Source organism: Mustela putorius, unplaced genomic scaffold, assembly GCF_011764305.1.
Source record: "Mustela putorius furo isolate JIRA1106 unplaced genomic scaffold, ASM1176430v1.1 tig00000827_pilon_pilon_pilon, whole genome shotgun sequence".
NCBI lineage: Eukaryota > Metazoa > Chordata > Mammalia > Carnivora > Mustelidae > Mustela > Mustela putorius.
This window is the reverse complement of record NW_025421489.1, coordinates 3,930,604-3,950,596: the sequence shown is the minus strand read 5'-3', so window position 1 is coordinate 3,950,596 and position 19,993 is coordinate 3,930,604. Positions and strand designations below refer to the sequence as shown.

The following is a 19,993-nucleotide window of genomic DNA, read 5'->3' as shown; positions in this document are numbered from 1 at the left end:
CTTAAGAAAGACAAATGGAATGAGGAAGTATGCTATGCAAATATCTGGAGAGAGCACCCCAGCCAGAGAATAATAACTAAGGCCTTACTTAGTATGTGTGAGGAATGCCAAGAAAGTTGGTATGTCTGGAAATTACGAAGCAGGGAGTACAAGCTAGGTACCAAAGGTGGTGGGATGGTGGTGATGATTGGGTTTTTTTCCTAATGTGCAAAAAGGGAAATCCAGTGGAGAGCTACAAGTAGAGGATTAGCAGCATCTCATTTATATTTAAAACAAAAATCACAAGAGCATTCTAGCTCCACTGTGAAAGGAAAGTGAAAACTGGAAGACCAATTCAGAGGCTGTTAACAGAGGAGCCATGAACTCTGCAGCTAGCCCCAGATGGTAATTGTGCAGGCAAGAAGTGGCCATAGTTGGGATCCATGTTGAGGGTAGAGCTGACAGAATTTGCTGATGGTTTGCATGCGTTGTGTGAGAAGAAGAGGAGTTGGGGGGTGTTTCAAGGTCCGGCTTGAACAACGGAGCAAATGATGGTAAACTTATTGAAGAAGACGCATACACCGAAGAAACAATGCAATGTCTTGAGTGCTATTCTAGAGAAGTTCAGAGGAATATAGCTGTGAAAAAAAAAGGCGACTCCCTCAAGCAACAACAAAAACCAAGGATTTTCAATATCTGAACTACCATGAATAAAAAGCAAAAAACATTATCCAGAAAGATGGAGGCCTGGTAATTAAAGTCAGACTTAAGCTTCTACAGTTTCAAGTATTATTATTTTAATTCTCTAGAAGTGAGATAAAAATGGCAAGTGATAGGTAACATGGTGATCACTGATGATGGTCTTAGACTATTTTGGTGAACTGATGAGGATGAAAGTCAGTTTAGAGACGTTCAGCAGGAAGTGTGAGAAGGAGAAAATGGAGAAAAATCAATAGTTCATAGAATTTTTGACCAGAAGGGAAGGAGAGAGAGGATAGCATCTGGTGATTAACATCTAGGAAAAGATTATTTTTGTTTTAAAATAAGAGAGTTTTGAGAAGCCAGAGTTTAGAGAGGCTAAGATGGCTGGAATTTGCAGGGCCGAGTGCCAGAGAGGAGGGAAATACATAGAAAAATAGCTCCAGAAATTTGGTTAATGGTCCCCTTGATTCTTTGAAGTCAAGCAGCACAGGGTGAAAGTCATGCTCATGACAAAGAACAGGCTTGAACAAGTATCAGGGAGATGTAAGCTGCATAATTTTTAGACTCATACCGGTCTGGAAGACATTCTGATTTTGACCCAAAAGATTGGAGAGATCTTATTGAACATCTGGGGTATTAAATAGAGGCCCCAGCAAGGTCATGCCTTAGTAGTAGAATGGTTAATCCAGCCCTAGAGCAAAGCTTCCCCAGGCTTGCTGTAATAAGGCTTTAAAACACACCTTAAATAGATCAAGCTGAACCATAAATAAAACAACTGTCTAGCAGAACAAAATTCAACATCCTTTAAGAGAACCCCCCCCCAAAAGAATCCAGACACTCAACAACGTAATTTTCACAATGTTTAGCTGCCAATAAAAATTATTATATATGCAAAGAAATATGTGATCTAGTTAGAAGAAAACTCAGTTGTTAAGCCAATAGAGAAGATAAAATTGGATACTAAAAATATTCAACTATCCAAAAGAAGATAGGAAAAAAGGAACCAGGGACCAAATCAGAAAAATAGAAAACAACTAACAGGATGGTCCGTTAAAACCCTATTATATCTATAACTATATTAAATGTAAATGATTTAATACTCCAATTACAAGTGAGAGATTGTCAAACTGAATAAAAAAACAAGATCCAAAATATAAGCTGTCTATAAGAAATCTCCTTTCAGTATAAAGATACGGATAGGTTAAAAGTAAAAATAAGGAAAAAGATACACTGAAATAAGCACAAGAGAGCTGGAGTGTCTATATTAATACTAGATGAATTATATTACAGGGCAAATAATATTACCAGAGAAAAAGAGATATATATCATCATAATGAAAAGGTTCATTTGGAAAAATGGTCCTAAATGTTTTTCACCTAGTAACACTTGTTTAAAATACATGAAGAAAAAATGATACCATTTGGCCTTAGCATCAAAAATAATGAAATATTTAGAGATAAGTTTAACAAAATAAATGTAATACTTATATGCTGAAAAACTATAAAACATTGCTGAGACAAATTAAAGAAGACAAATAAGTGAAGAGAAATACTTGTTGGATACAGATACATTGCTGGGGGGAACACAAGACAGTAAAACAATTTTGGAAAAAAAATTATTATTATTATTATTGTTAGTTGTTTTTTTTTTTTTTTTTTTGTAAAACTAAACATGCAGTACTAGACAAGCCAGAAATTCTACTGCTAGGTATTTATTCAAGAGAAATGAAAGCATATTTCTATAAGAAGACTTATATGAAAATGCCCATTGCAGCTTTATTCATAATGGTCCCAAATGGAAACAACCCAAAGGTCCATCAGCTGAGTGGATAAATAAATTGTGTTGTATTCATACAATGAGATACCACTCACCATTAAAAAGGAATGAATCACTGATACATGGAACAATCTGAATGAATCTCATAAGCATTCTGCCAAATGAAAGGAGCCATACATAAAGGGAACCTATGTAATAATTTTATATTAAATAGTCAAAATTAATCTATAGCAAAAGTAGGCAGATGAGTGGTTGCCTAGAGTGGATATGGGAAGGGGAATCAGTTGGAGAGAGAGGCAGGAGCATTGTGGTAATGGAAAGTTCCACATATCATTGGTTATACATATGAGTTTAGTAAAATTCATCATACTTATACTTGGGTGGATTTTGTCAAATCTAAGTTGGCCCTCTGTAAAGTAGACTCAAACAAAGCAATGGGAATAATTTAATTGTTAGGTGGAAGGTGATTACCCAAGAGAAAAAAAGGATGATTAATGGTATGACATAACTGGGAATATGTATGTTCTATGAGAGTGGGGGAATTGGTTATCTTGTTTAATGTGTGCTCTTCTCAGTGAAATGCATTTATTAGGGATTGAATGAGTGTTTATTGAATGAATTAGTGAATTAAAGATGAATAGGTTAAAAATCCAAAACACACATTAGACATTGGGCTTATGTAGTAGAAGAAGCATTTCCTTTAATATAATACAGGGATATGTGTAGAGGCTCTTGTGAATATGTGAGGCTGTTGTGAATTTGTTGATCATGAATTTATAGTAATACTATTTTTCCCTATAGTTTAATGTTCTCTAAGAATGCTCAGATGCTTGAGCACAAATGCAAAGAGAGAAATTCTTAGTGTCTGTTCATGGTTTGGATATTCTAAAATTGATTTGATAAGAAGACAGAAGGACACAAAGATTTATTTCGGGTTTGGCAGGAGTGTTATTAAAATAATAGATTATTAAATCTAAGCAGGATAAGAAATAAAGTGAAGTAAGAGTAAGACACTTAGGGGCACCTGGGTGGCTCAGTGGGTTAAAGCCTCTGCCTTCGGCTCAGGTCATGATCCCAGGATCCTGGGATCGAGCCCCGAGTCAGGCTCTCTGCTTAATGTGAGAGGAGCGGGGAGCCTGCTTCCCTCCTCTCCTTCTGCCTGCCTCTCTGCCTACTTGTGGTCTCTGTTTGTCAAATAAAAAAAAAATCTTAAAAAAAAAAAAAAGAGTAAGATCCTTAGAGTAAGACATACACAAACAACAGCTTTAATTTGGATGTTGGATGATGCTGTCCTGACATCCAACAGCCATTTCCCCTACAAGGGGCATTTCTATTCCAGCTGTGCCCTTTTAAGTCATTGCTTACTGCTGTCTTCTCTGCTTTCCCAACCTTACACAATCATGCTTCCTTACTCAGAGTAATCTGTCCCTCCATTCTTAGCCTGAAACTGAACATCAATTTTTGTTATATACCTAGACACAGTAAGATGTCCATTTAGGAAGGGCCAACACAAAGAGCCAGCTAAAACTTTGAAATTTATTTTTTCCCCTTTAACATAAACAGAACACCCTCCTTCTCCAGTCTCTGGAAATGGAAGAAAAATGGTGTGATAATGTGTTTTCACCTTGACTGAAGAAAACTCATAGGAGCCATGAATTTGTTATTGTGCATCATGGCTACCCATGAATTCTCAAGATCTCATAACACAATAGAGATCTTCCTAGAGCTCTGTACTTTTTCTTTACACTGCATTACCATTTGCCCTGTTTCAGATTTTATCCAAATGGGTTTTGCATTTTGGTTTTCTATTTTACATTGCGGTTTTCTATTGCCTTTTAGTTATTCTGCCTATGTAATTTCTGCTTTCTCATAAAGAGTAGTGATTAGAAGCAAGTACTGATTATTAGAACTGTCAGGCCATGTAACATATACCGGTACTTCAGGATTCTTGTGTATCAACTTAAAATTATGCTAGTATATGTTATTTAATGATCATCTATTATGTGCCAGACAATGTGCTAAGTGCTTTACATATTTGATCTCTAATCCTCTCCTTGATCCTTCAGGGAGAATATGTATCATTATGCCCATTATACAGAAAAGGAAAACAAATTCTAGCAGCATAAGTAACTTGCTTGATGCCACATAGCTAAGTTGAAAGACTAGATCCATCAGATTCCAAAATGCTTTGCTCTTCCTGCCATTACTCCAGGAATTCCAAAGCCAATACTGGCACTATCTATCAGTGATTTTTTTAAATGAAAACTTTACAGTGCACTTCGTGGGCAGCGACCACATCCTTTTTGAATGATTACGTTCTCTTCAAGTTTCTAGACACTGTTCATTTTTTTATGTGTTTCTTAAAGCTCATATGTGAACCTGACATGTTTTTTCTCTACATTTCAGTTTGACCCCTTAACGATTGAAAGCAAAAAAGCAGCAACTGTGGTGTTAATGCTTAATTCTCCAGAAGAAGAAATTTTGGCTAAAGCATGTGAAGCCATTTATAGATTTGCTTTAAAAGGTTTGGTTTTTTTCAGTTTATTTTTCCATTTCATTAGTTTCTTAAAATATTTACTACATAATGGGCCCTTTCTTCCTATCTTTAATTCACTTCTTGTCAGATGAATTCCTTCAGACAACCAGAATATCGTTTAATGCATTACCTAAAGTAATATATCTCCCTAAGTGCCTATCTTAATCTTAAGGAGTAATTTAGTCACTGCATAGAATAGTCATGTTGAAGGTTTTATTGTAGTTTAAAAAATTGTAAGTCACAGGAGCTGCAAGAGCTCCCAGTGGTCAAAGCTGGAACAATTTGAGCAACAAAATAAAGTAGTATTGAATTATAACCCAAAGTATAAATAAGTATTTATGAGCCTGTACTGATAAAATAAATAATTGAATAAGTAAATAAATGAGAGAGAAAATAAAAAAAAAACTCCCATGCAGAAGAATTCCAAATAATTTATGTACTTTGACCTCAAGGAGGCAGAATGTAACTTTTCACTCTGTGGGTGTGGGCTTTGCATAGGGACTTCTTTTCAAAGATTGCAATATGGAAACAGGGAAAAAAGAGTAAGTTCATAGTGGAGAAACCTGACAAGCACTACTGAGTCAGGTGATCAAAATCAGCATCAATAGTGATAAGTCATAGTGATAATATGTAAACTTGACATGATGTAATGAAAAATGGCACTTCTGTAATTTTCCCCCAAAACTTATAACCCTGAAATCAGACAAGTTCCAAGTCAGGGACATTCTACAAATACACCTAACCAGTACTCCTCAAAACTGTCATAGCTATCAAAAGCAAGAAAAGTCTGAGAAACTCATAGCCAAGAGGAGTTGAGGATAGGATGTATGACTAATGTCACAGGGGACCCTGGATAGGATCCTGGAACAGAAAAGGAACATTAGGCTAAAAGTAAAGAAATCTGAATAAACATGGACTTTAATTAATAGTAACATATTAATATTGGTTTATTAATTATAACAAATGTATCTACTAATACAAAATGTTAATAATGGGAACATGGGTTTAGGATATGTGGTAACTCTGTTCTATCTGAGCAATTTTTCTGTAAAACTAAACCATTATAAAAATTGGAATTTATTAAAATACTATACATGTTACAAGTTAGGTCCTATCTCAAGGATTATTCATAGAGGGTTTATAATCACAAATGGTAATTGTATTCTAATTCATTCCAAGTGATGATAAAAGTAGACTTTTATTATACTGTATAACATTTTAATTGAGAATACTGAAGAGTTTAGTATAACTTTGTATTTTTAACAAAACCATTTAAACTAAGAAGGGAGCAATTTGAATTTTAAGGAAATGATACTTACATTTAAGGAAATGATACTAAACATTGTTTTGGGACTTGTATGAGAGAGCGACAAATCACTCAAGTAGCAAATGGTGAAATACTCACCTTGATATATTTCACTCTAGTTATTGGGAATCCAGATAAAAACCAGAATCATTACTTCTGGCAGGTATGGTTTGTGAGTAATTGTGTAGAATTCTGGGCTGGATTTCAGGAAGACATTGGATCATGAAGTTAGGGCAACTTGAGTCTCACTCAGCCATACAGAATCATCAAATGCCATCTTTTTTTATATGACATGAGGTAAAGAAATAGATAGATATATATTTTATGTGAAATCAATACAGAAATTACTGTAAGTCTGGTGTTCTATACTAGCAGTATTTTCTGATTGTGTTTTTAAGATAAATTGCCTCCTGGCCATGATGGACCAAGAGGTCAAATTTACTTTCCTGATTGAAACAACTAAGAAAATGAGAATCTATGAAATAACAGTTGGCAAAACACTGGATATTAGGCAATGAATGACAGACCATTGAGAGATAGGAAATGAAAGAAATAAACTTTGATTACCCCAGCTTATTGATTTCAGAGAATTTCCAGGACCACATCACAGGAAGGGGTATCCTGTACAGAGCCTTGTAGACTCTGAGAAGACAGATCTAAGAGTTCAGGGAGACAAAGGCAGCAAGAGCTTTCAGTAACAGAGAGGAAAGAGAACTCGGGAGAGTGGCAAAGGGTCTGATTCAAGTGTTCAGCTGAGTACTGATAAGGAGATATGTATGTGGGAACTACTTGAAGTCAGACAAAGCACTTAACAGGATCAGATTTAATAGCACCTGGTGCTCACACAGGGTCACAAGTTGTGCCTATTTCCATCAGCCAGACTAGAAAACTTCAAGATTCATGGAGAATTATATAGAATACACCGAAGGGTCTTGCCTCAAGAGTTAGAAATTATTAGCCCTAGATCGAGCTTTGCTCTAGTACCACCTAATAAATATTTTAAAAAGCAAGACCTAAAGTGATCAAATTGTTTCCAGATAATTATGTCCCAAAACAAATTTGAAGAATACAAAAGTTACCATTTACCAACTAGGTAAAATCTACAATGTCTGGCATCCAATAAAAAATTAGCAGGCATGAAAAGAAACAGAAAAATATAACCCATAATGAGGATAAGTCATCAGTAAATAAAAACTGACACAATGTATGTGTAAGTGTAAAGAAGAGAAGAAGGACCGAAAAAACGTTAGAAGAAATAATGGCTCTGAATTCCCCCAACATGACAAAAACTCCAAGCTTCTGGATCCAAGAAGATCATACAAAACCAAGCACAATGAATATGAAGAAAACTACACCAAGGTACAACAAAATCAAATTGCTTGAAAAGAATAAAGAGAAAATCTTAAAAAGCAGCCAGGAGAGAAGCACATTACATTCAGAGGAACAAAAATAAGGATGACAGTAGATTTATCATCACAAATGATGCAAGCAAGAAGTCAGTGGAGCAGTATCTTTAAAATATTGAAAGAAAAATAGACTTTAATCCTAGAATTTTATTCCCAGCAAAAATATCTTTCAAAAAACACAAGTGAGATAATGTCTCAGACATTCAAAAGCTGAAGTAGTTTATTGCAAGCAGACGCACACTACTTATTGTAGTAAAGTAGGTCCTTCAGGAAGAAGGAAAATTGACACTAGATGGAAATGTGGATCTGCACAAAATAATAAAGATAGAACACTAGAAATGGTAACACACAAAGGTTTCTCTCATTATTTAGATCACTTAAAATTGGTTATTTTAAACAAAAAAGAGTAACCATTTCCTGTGCAGAAACACTTGTAAAAATAAGATAAATGACAACAACAGAACCAAGGTAGAAAGGGGAAAAATGGAAGTATACTACTGTAAGTTTCTTGCACTATATGTGAAGTGGTCTATCATGACTGGAAAGTAGACTGTGATAAGGATGTTTACTACAGAATTTAATACAACCACTAAAACAACAAAGAATAATAATAAATAAGCCAACAAAGGAAATGAAGTGGAATCATCAAAATAATATTCAATTCATACAAAGAAGGCAAAGATGAAAAAAGGAAAACAAAGAATAATGAGATGCACAAAAAACAAGATGGTAGACTTAAACCTAATGATATCAACTATCAAACTAAAAGTAAATAGTCTGAGTAGTCAATTAACAGGGAGATAGTGCTATAGTCTATAAAAAGCAAGACCAAACTACATGCTACATCCAAGAAATGCACTTAGAATGTAATGACACAAATAACTTGAAAGCAAAAGGATAAAAAAAGATATCCTATATTAATACTAATTAAAAGAAAGCTGGAGTGACTATATTAATATCAGAATAATAAAAGAACAGTATCAGATAAAAAACATTATTTTATAATAATAAAAGAGTCAATTAATCAAAAAGCTATGAAAAATAAAATAAGATGAAAACAGAGAGGGAGGCAAACCATAAGTGATTCATAACTATAAGAAACAAACTTAGGATTGTTGGAGGGGAATTGGGTGGGGGAATGGGATAGTTGGGTGATGGGCATTGAGGAGAACACTTGATGTAGCGAGAACTGGGTATTATATGAAACTAATGAATCATGAATTCTACCCCTGAAACTAATATTACAGTTTGTGTTAACTACATTGAATTTAAATAAAAAAAGAAAAAAAGAAGCTATGAAAAAACCCAAACAATTATTAATGTCAGACCTTCAAAATACATGAAGTTAGAGATGTAGGGAGAAATAAACATCCACAATTACTGCTGAGAACTTTAATAACCTTCTATTAATAAGTGAAAGAACAAATGGATAGCAATTCTATAAGGATATAAAAGATTTGAATAGCAATATAAATGAATTTATCCTAATTGATATTTATAGAATACTCCAAGCAGAATAACATTCTTTTCAATGCATACAGGACATTTATCAAAATAGGTGATATTCTGAGCCATAATACAAGCCTTAATAAGTTTATTTTTTAAGTCTTAATAAATGTAAAAGAATTACAATCATATAAAATATGTGTCATACCACAATAGAATTAAATTGAAAATCACTTAACACAAAGGACTCTGGATAATCATTAAATAGTTAGAAAGTAAATTACACACTTCTAAATGATCTGTCAGTGAAAGAATGCAAAAGGGAAATCCAAACTGAAGATGAAAACATAACATATAAAAATAAAAATTTGTGGGATGCTACTCACAGGGTAGCTGGGTTAGCCAAAAGTTTCTTAGATATGACCCTAAAAACAATCCGTAAGAGGACAATTGATTGGATTTTATCAAATTGACCCGAAACACACACATCACCAGAAAAGATACACAGATGGCAAATAAGCACATGAAAAGACATCAAACGTTATCAGGACATTGCAAATTAAAGCAATAATGAAATATCACTATACACTGATTAGAATGGCTAGAATTCTAAAAACTGACAACATAAAATGCTGGTGAAGATGTAGAAACAACAGGGACTCTCCTTCATTGCTGGTGGGAGTCCAAAATAGTACAGGCACTTCGGAAGATGATTTGGTAGTCTCTTAGAAGCTGAACATGATCTTATACATTTCTCAAAACCTAAAGAATTGTAAAACACATACAGTGAACTGTAATATATATTATCAACTCTACTTAATAGTTACATATCAATATTGGTTTATGAATTGTAACAAATGTATCACACTAATGCATGATTTTAATAATAAGAGAAATGGGGGAGGAAAGGGAGATGGAGTATATGAGAACTCTGTATTTTTTGTTCATTTTTTAAAAAGATTTATTTGAGAGAGAGAAAGAGAGAGAACATGAGCAGAGGGGAGGGGGAAGGGCAGAGGGAGAGACCCCGGAGCCCAACACAGTACTCGATCCCAGAACCCTGAGATCGTGACCTGAGCTGAAATTCAGAGTCAACAGCTTAATCGACCGAGCCATTCAGGTGCCCGTGTTCATTTTTTAATAAATTTGAAATTGCTCAAAAAAGTCTAGTAATTTTTTAAAAATATGTGCTATAGACTAGAAGAAAATTTTTATTAATCATATATCTAAAGAACTCTCAAAATTGAATAATAAGGGGCCCCTGGGTGGCTCAGGTGATGAGCGTCTGCCTTCAGCTCAGGTCATGATCCCAGGATCCTGGGATCCAGCCCTGCATGGGGCTCGCTGCTCAGCAGGGAGCCTGCTTCTCCCTCTCCCTCTGCCTGCCACTCTGCCTACTTGTGCTCTATCTTTTTGTCAAATAAATGAATAAAATATTTTTTTAAAAAAACCTCAATAATAAACCAAATTTAAAAATACATATAAGCAAGAGATTTGAACAAACACTTCACCAAAGAAATATATGGATGGCAAAAAGTTACCTTATGCTCACCATCATCAGTTGTGAGGGAAATGCAAATTAAAACCATGATGAGATAATACCTCACACCTTCTAATGACTATCATCAGAAATATGGACAGATGTGTTGGCTAGGATGGGGAAAAATTGGAACTTTCACATTCACTTTGAAACAGTTTGTCAGTTTCTCGAAAAACTAATGCACATCAACCTATATGATCCAGCCAAATCATGGTATATCCATGTGGAATAGTAAATAACAATAAATAGGGTAAACTATGATACATGCTACAACATGAATTAATCTCAAAATAATTAGACTGAATGAGCAAAACCAGACAATAATGAATTCATCCTGCATGATTATATAAAAGTTCAGGGAAAGGCAAAATAATGTATAGTAACAGGAGGAAGAGATATCACAGTGTCAAGAGGGCACTTTTGGGGTGTTAGATATGTTCTTCATGGTAGCGTTGGGTTTCATTGATGTAAAACACATGTCAAAACTTATCAAGTGGTTCTCTTTAAATATGCAGTCTATTATATGTCCATGATCTCATTAAAGCTTTAAAAAAGAATAAAAATAGATGTAAAAGATGACATAGGTTGTTAATTTTGCAAATCCTCTTCTTCTGATCATAAAATTGTAATATATAGCATTATTTTAAAAATTTTTAAAAATATGCTTTAATGAAATAATTCAAGTTATATAATAAAAGTCTCAGAATGAAAATTTAAAGAAGCCATTAACTTTTATAACAATCTGATATATAATACATGTTTTTATTTAAGCATAAGTATCTTAAAATTTATCTTAAATTAAGATCATTTAACAAAATGTTTTCATCTAAGAAATTAAGTTTTAAATTTCCATAAAATACAAATATTGGAAGATTTGAAAAAAGTTTGTAAGAGTCAACGATGCACATTTCAACATGTTCTTACCAGGCGACAGATTTGACCATATAGATATGGGGCAGTTCCATGAGCTCTAAGAACATATAGTCCATGTCTTACGAGAATGTGGACCTACAACTTAAAATATAAAATAGTCTAATTTTATGAGAAAACTAAGGCAAGGAAAGTTGAAATGACTCTCAAATTAATTTTGAAAGTGAAATCTCTATTTTCATTGCCTGTGAAATTGAAAAGCTGAAATTAATCAGGAGGTAAACATTATTCCTGACTTTGTACAATGCTATCTCACTCATATAGATATAGACAGACAACTTCTACAGTTAAGCAAGACTCTGGCCTTACCTGGCCTTCTGGTTCTGGGGCTTCTTGCCACAGCTAAGGAGTCCCCGGTGACCCTGGCTGCTCCCCTCTACATGCACACCTCCATGCTAGCTGCGGGTACATCTTGCCTGACAAAGTAGCTATAACCCCGTTGGGTGAAAAATGAACCCCCAGAAATCAGCCACGACCCCACTTTAACTCAAAGTGGGGACTGTGTATGTTTAGGAAGTCTTGTGATTAATGATGCTAATCCATGATTGGTACTATGCTAGGCACTGAGGGATATGAGAGAGTAGAACAGGAAGGGAGTCTGTCCTCCTGGAAATTAAGTTAGAGAGGAACAGGCAGACAAAGCAAGGAGATCGCCAACTGGTATGAAGAAGGCAGACTAAAGAAGGATAAGAAAGGCTTGGATGGGGCCTCCTGGGTGGCTCAGTTGGTTAAGCAGCTGCCTTTGGCTCAGGTCATGATCCCAGAGTCCTGAGATCGAGTCCCACATCGGGCTCCTTGCTCAGCAGGGAGCCTGCTTCTCCCTCTGCCTCTGCCTGTCACTCTGCCTGCCTGTGCTCGCTCTCTCTGTCAAATAAATAAATAAAATCTTAAAAAAAAAAAAAAGAAAGAAAGAAAGGCTTGGATGTAGTGATAACATTAGATAGGGGGGTCAGGGGAGACACCTCAGAGCAGGTGCAATGTGGGCTGACAAGAGGAAACCAGCTTTGTCACCGTCAGGAGGAAGGAGAGCAGCTCACGTCTAGGCTACCTGTGCTCCAAAGTTTATTCCGAGCAAAATACATGTGGAAGCAAAGAGGAATATGGGAGGCAAATGGCAAATAAGAAATTAAAATGACATGAGGAAGAGTTTTGATGAGACTGATGATGTCCATGCATGATTTTATTTTACCTGTGACATCAGGTGAAGAAAATAAAGCTACCCTCCTTGAACTTGGAGCCGTGGAGCCCTTAACCAAACTGCTCACCCATGAAGACAAAATTGTAAGAAGAAATGCTACTATGATATTTGGAATCCTGGCTTCTAACAGTAAGTGTTAACTTAAAAAAAAAAATAATCTAATAATCTCATATAATGCGTTCTCTTTTTTAAATTTAATTTTAAGGGATTTGTTTGAATTTTATTTGAACTGACTTTAATGTTAACAAAAAGTTATATACATATAAAAATTTTATTTTTTATTTTAGAGACAGAGTGCCAGCTGGTGTGGCGGGGAGCGGGGAGGGACAGAGGGAGAAGGAGAGAGAGGCAGAGAAGGAGGCTCCCTGCTGAGCGCAGAGCCAGATGCAGGGCTTGATCTCAGGATCTTGAGATCATGACCTGAGCCAAGACCAAGAGTCAGAGGCCAACCAACTGAACCACTTAGGCGCCCCAAGAGATGTTTTTAAAATATGAAAATATGTACAAATATATCCATGCAAAATTTGTCAAAGGTGGTGATGTATGTTCCAGTCTAACAAGTTGAAGGCAATCATTGTCTCTTAAAATTAAAATGACTTTTTTTTTCGAGTTAGCGTAATGCAATTTGTCTGCCTATATGAAGCTACACTTCATATGTGTGTCACAGTGAAAGTAGCCCAGGCTAAAGAGGTTTGACGCATTGGGTTTTTTTGAAACTATTAAATATATTTTGCCAAAAATAATTTTAGATGTGTATTTATTTCTTAAATCAGACTCATTACTTGCTGGAATATTTTCATATATTTAATATGGTGGAATAATAGCATTAGTCAAAACATGCTATTCTGTCTGTTAGAATATCAGTTTGACCAAAACCATGGCAATAAAGGCAGCCCCTGACTCATGAACAGGATGTATTTTCCACTTGAAAGTCATTTTCATGTTATAATGATAGGTTTTTTGAGTTAGCCAGTGAAAGTCTTCTAACTTTATAATAAAAAGTGACATTCTTGGTAGAGACTGAATTCTAACATGAAACTCAGGCAGCTAGGAATAAACATGTCTCTCTGTCTCTCATGGCATCTGGCTAAAATTACCATATTTTCCCTCTCACCAGTCTCAGTGAAAACACAGTTTCCACCTTCAGCTTCCGGCCCCCCCACCTCACTTTCCTGACCGTGTGAGACAGGGCGGGGGCGGGGAATGGGGGCGCTCCTTATTTCATGGTGTCCGGCAGGGACTGTCGCATTAGTCAGAGACAGGAAGATGGGAAGAGAAGGGCAAGGAGCGTTTTCTGTGGCATCTGTGCCATTTCCGCCTCAGCTGCAGAGCCGGCATGGACAGCCCCTGCAGTGGTGGAGGGCAGGTGGGGCTCCGTCGGGGCTGTTACTGAAAGGGATTTGGGCAGCACATGCATGAGTTCTAAAGGTGGCTGTTGGGTAAGGCACGGGCTCTGCAGATGGCTGTGGGATGAGGATGGCTGTGGGAGGAGGATGTTCCACCAGCCCAGATTATGGTAACAGTGGTCAAACCTTACACAGAATTTCCAGTGTGCCAGGCGCTGCTCTACGTACTATTTGCATATTGTCATTTAACGAGGTTGGTGCTATGATCGTTCCCTTTACATATAAGGCAACTGAGGCACAGGGCAGTTAAACGAGGTAGTAATCATTTATATTGTGGAGCCCTCATAAATTTTAATCTCAGGGGCTGCCTGTATACTTATTCTGCCATATTGTATGAGCCTCACTGAATGTACTTAAAACCAAAAAACGGAAGACTAAAAATTTTCTTATGTTTTATTCTGTTTACACACCACAGAATTTGAGAGCCAGTGGTGCTTTGTAACATGTCTTTTGCAATTCCTGCAAGTCCTCATCTTAAAAATAGGAATGGGCTCTGAAGGGGTTAGGTTCCTGGCTCAGTCATGCAGGTGCTTAGTAGAAGAGGTGAGATCAGAGCTAGAATTAGAACGTACTCTCTAGCTCATAGTATAGGTGGGCTTTCTGTTCTCGGATCTTCTCTGATCCTTAACATTAGTGCACATGCTAAGTCAGGTTCTCCTTCTAAGTGATTTTGTGGGGGGAGAATGCGCTTTGTTTGGAATGGAGAGTTATAATTGCCTGTGTATACTTATATATTCTAATTTAATGTCTAGGTTTCTGTGACTTCTTTCCTGTTTACTTTTGTTCTTAATTTCTATTACTCATTTTAATTTGATATTTCCATCTTCCAATATGTGAGGAGTTTTAACCTGTGAAGCCCTCCAAATGGCAAAATTTTCCTGGGCAGGATCTATATAGTGGATTCCATGAGTTTCTAAAGGAGCCTGTGACCACACAATATTGTGAATGACTGTTGCGTCTGAGTGCTAAATGCGGTGGTACTCGGACCTCTCGGGTGCTCCTCTGATAGCTGCTGGCTGGGCGGCCACCAGTGCTGGACGAGTTCAGTCTGCAGCCACGAAGCCTAGCAATGGAAAGAGCTTTGCTGTATTTGCGATTTGAGTCTTACATATGATGAGTGAACTTCCAAGAGCTTTCTTTTGATTTTATGAATTGGGTGGAAAAAAATCAAACCATTATGGGAATGAACTCATTTTCTATTTGAATACATGGCGTCCTCAACCGCTTGTGGAGTTTCTTTTCTGTTACTACACCCAGCACATTAATGGCTGTTGCTTCACTCTGCATACATGTCCAGGTTGACATGGAATAAAATATGAGCTGCAGTCACGTGCTCTAAATCAAAAGGCATATTTCCAGATGAATATGTAAATAAATGTACCTCTGTGGCTCCATGGTCAAGCTGTCCTAGGGCTGTTTTAAAATAACTAATTTTACTTTAGCAATTTTTATCTTTACATGGCTTTTATGTACTCAATTGTATCACTATGTTCATATGGATGAACCCACAGAATGTTCCAACAACAGATGCCAGGTCTTAAAAGGATTGCCATGAGAGCAAACAAATCTTACTTTTTCTTGTCTTTTTTTCTGAAGTGATTGAGTTACCTGCCCATGCCAAGCCTGGGTCCTTCAAGATAGGCACTTAAATTACTTTGCTAAACCTTTTTATCAAATGGAGCCGCTGTCTCCTTTTACCTGCCAGTCTGTATTTCGTTTGATGAGACCATCTAACAGAGACTCGTTTAATGGAGTCAGCTAAAGAGAGAGTTCATTGCAATCCTCAAAGCTCAGACTTTACATTGCTTTTGGCAGTCTGAATAGCTTGCCTTCTTAAGAAATGGTTGATGTAAAAGAATATATAAGGCCAAAAGTAAATTTAGACAGTCAGTATTATGTAATCAAAACTTGTAAATAAGAATGCAATGAAAACAGATCCTTGAAGGTACTCCAGGACGTGAAGGTGCTGACAGTTCTGGAACAACCTAAAATTGTAGGTGTCACACTGTTTAGCAAGAGTGGATTTATGTGGGCCAACCACAAGTTGGCTGCCATTATAGGGGGGTCTGTTGAGAGAGAAGGGGACAGAGGGCAATATTGTTTTTAAAGTGATGAAAACAGCAGCTTCGCCCTTATTTTTATTTTACTGATTTAACCTCAAGAAAAGAAGGATTGGGGGGGGGGGCAATTTAGTGTTAAAAAGCAGAATAACCAATTGATCAGCCATGCTTCCGATTTGTAAGACTGGTCAGTGAATCCATATCATCCACGGAGCCAAGAGAAAATGGTTTAGTGGATAGATCTACCAGATCTATCAGATTTGGCTAAATTTATATCGAGAAGGGAATTTCACAGCAGAGAGAATCCTCTGATGAGAACTTTGGACTTGTTAGGGCAGACCAAAGGGTGATGGTACATACGGAGGCAGCAAGCCGGCCTCTCCCTGCAGGAGCAGGTCCTTCCTGCAGAGAAGCAAGAGGAACAGAGAGCACACAGAGCCTGAACGTCCCCAACATGTTATTTTGTATACCAAAAGGGGAATGAGCTTGAAAATGTAAAGGCCAGAAATATTTAGTGTTAAGTATGCAAAAATAGACTGGTATGGCCTTCTCATTTTGAAAAATAGAGACTGCACTCTTCACAGTGAGACGAAAATAGAAGCAGCTCTTCCGGAGGGCACGCACCTGTATAGCTCGCCAAGACACCTGGAAGGATCTGAGTATTATGCCTTAACTGAGTTAAGGTAATACCTTTGTTTTTTGAATGAGTGTCGACTGAAAAATAATGCCCTTCACTTTGGGGCACTATGCTTTTCAGACACTCTACTATTCTTTTGTACTTCAAGCTTGGGTTGACATACCTATAGCTAGCTGTAAATTTGCTGGCCCTCTGTAGCCATTTTGAACAGAAACAGAGAAAGCAGAAGTTTTGGTGGGTAGAAAAACAGCCACATCCCAGAATCCTGCAGGAAAAGGCGTCCAGTGGAGGTCAAGTATGCCCAGTGGTTAATGAGGAAAAAGTCATCTAGAGACCATCTGCCTTAGATGTTGCCGAGCGAAATTTTCCAGAATTTTGCTGATGCTAATTTTGGCTTACAAGCAAAGATAATTGACCAAGAAGAGAAACTAAAAATCCAATTAGTACCTATGCCTTATTTCTCAGAAAATTGGGGCTAAAGATGGCAGGAGATGAGCGGGGGCATACCTGCGTGGACTTAATTAGCCTCACATAAATAATACAAAAGTGAACTTAAAAAATCGGTGTACTTATCTTTAATCAGTTTTGGCATCTCTGATAAGGAAATGGAATACAAACAAGATATATTCATTGAAAAGACTGAGGATAATTCTCTTGTGCATTCTGTACAAGTTTTATTAAAATATAAAATTTAAGAATGCACTTCCCAGCAAAGCAACACAACAAAGAATTTCTACTATATAATAAACAAATGTAGGGCACAGTTACTCAAATGTACTGATTATGTTCCAGGAACATTTTGTATTTTTTTTGGTGTTTTGGAAGAAAGTATATTTCAGTGATCAAGGAGCAGAAGCCAGAGTCTGTCTCGTGTCAGGTAGCCCTGGACAGGCCACCTGGTCCCACCACTCACTCGCTGTCCGACTTTTGAGCCTCAATGTCTTTATCTGTAAAATTAGGTAATGATAAAGCCTTCTTCATAAGGGTCTATTTCAACAGCATCACCATTATTAGTAGTAGTAATAAACATTAATATTCTGTGTCTCCTTTTGTAGATGATGTTAAAAAACTGTTAAGGGAATTAGATGTCATGAGTTCCGTCATTGCTCAACTTGCTCCAGAAGGTAACTTTCCTTCGTGCATCTGTTCCAAAAGCGGGGCTGGTTTGTTTTTCACATTGGGCTAAACTATTCATTGAAAATAGTTTACATAGTATCAGCTGTGAATTGTCATTAAAATCTCTCAAACCAAGATGGACTCCAATCAAGTAAGATTTGCAAAGCTTTGGTTTTCAAAACGTATTTTAACATAATGCTTGAGTAAGCCTTTTGCATACTTGTGTTGTTGTTTATCTCTGATGCACAGAAGAAGTGGTTATCCATGAGTTTGCCAGTCTTTGCCTGGCGAACATGTCTGCAGAGTATACCAGCAAAGTGCAAATATTTGAGCATGGTGGGTTAGAGCCACTCATCAGACTGCTGGCCAGTCCAGACCCTGATGTGAAGAAGAACTCTATTGAGTGCATTTACAACTTGGTCCAGGTGAGGGTAATTTCTAAAAGTATGCTATGACCTAAGCTATTTCTAGAATTTTTTTCAAGATTGCTCTGCTATTTAGGGTCTTTTATGGTTCCATACAAATTTTAGGATTGTTTGGTCTAGCTCTGTGAAAAATGCTATTGGTATTCTGATAAGGATTGTATTAAATGTGTAGATTGCTTTGGGTAGTACAGACTTTGTTCTTCCAATCCATGAGTATGGGATGTCTTCCCATTTCTTTATGTCCTCTTCAATTTCTTTCAATGTTTTATAGTTTTCAGAGTTCAGATTTATGAAAGGGCATTTTAGGAGTGTATTTAAATTTTGAAATAATAGAATGGCTTGCAAATTAAGACAGGATTATACTAGACAAAGGTATTTCTTCTGAAACAGGATATCTAATATATTGAACTAAGTTTGACACAGGCAGTCATTTGTTGACCTAACCTTGGTGATTTAAGCACATTGGGTGCAATATATGCCTTATTCAGTGTACCAACATTTTGGATTAGGCTTATTTATTGGTGAAAATCCAGTAAGTTGAGTACATGGAACAGAACTCATTGGTCACAATTGTAAGATGCTATGTCACTGAACAGTTGTCCTTTGTTATGGAAAGAAACAGCCTCCCTTGGCCTTTTCCACCTGTGCTGTTCTATGTCCCTTCCCTTAGCTGCAGCCCCACAAGGCACACACACTCACACCCACAATAGGTCCCCTTCCTGACACTTTGGACACCCTTCTCTGCTTCTTTCCCTGCTCAGGTTCCTGAACAATTCCCATGCACACTTGATAATCTTTAGATCAACTGAAGATACAAAAACACCATCTTAAATAGCCAGGAGTGGAGTATAAAAGGAAGAGATAGTAAAGTGAAAATGAGGCCTCCATTTCATGGAAAGGCGATGAGCTCACGCCCAAAGACAGCAAAGCAGACCTACATTCCTGGCCTTAGAAGTCATTGCCACAGGGCTGGGCACTCACTGGCTTTCCCCTTGTTCTTCCTGAGGGAGACCTGCTGAAGGAAGCTCAGCTGTTGACCTTCTCTCAACCACAGGCCTAAATAATCCTGTCAATGTGTTAGTGTCTTTTATCTCAAGACTCCTCATAGCTTTGATTTCCCTGTATTTTTTCTTTTAATCAAACACAAATGAAAAGCTTACTTTCACTATTCCTTAGAACAGAAATATACTAGTTAATAACAGTATATTAATTTCCTTGGTTTACAACTGCATCACTGCAATCTCTCCTCCTCCTTTTAAAGACACACTCTTAGGAGGACACCGTGAAGTACCTACCCTACTCCACTATGACCTTATCTTAACTAATGACATCCGCAATGACCCTGTTCCCCAATAAGGCCACATTCTAAGAGTTAGGACTTCTAGCTTATAGCTTGGGAGGGACATAATTTAACCTATAACAAATAGCCACCCACGATTTTTATATTTGTAGGAAGCATTTGTTGAAGAATGGATAGAGAAACCTAAGCTGTTAGTAGGGTTTTTCCACCTTTAATACTATTTTACATTT

General features: G+C 36.8%; 1 protein-coding gene across 5 annotated transcripts in view; it reads left to right on the top strand.

Annotated features, from left to right (window-relative positions):
• Positions 1-19,993, top strand: part of ARMC3 (armadillo repeat containing 3) — a 91,855-nt gene that overhangs the window by 10,283 nt on the left and 61,579 nt on the right. For 4 of the 5 annotated variants that reach the window (XM_013058919.2, XM_013058922.2, XM_013058916.2 and 1 more), the window contains exons 3-6: positions 4,864-4,981; positions 12,823-12,948; positions 17,978-18,046; positions 18,288-18,463. In XM_013058919.2, the coding sequence (XP_012914373.1) occupies positions 4,864-4,981; positions 12,823-12,948; positions 17,978-18,046; positions 18,288-18,463 (489 nt within the window). The remainder of the gene's footprint in view (positions 1-4,863; positions 4,982-12,822; positions 12,949-17,977; positions 18,047-18,287; positions 18,464-19,993) is intronic. The other variant, XM_013058918.2, reaches the window with a different exon arrangement.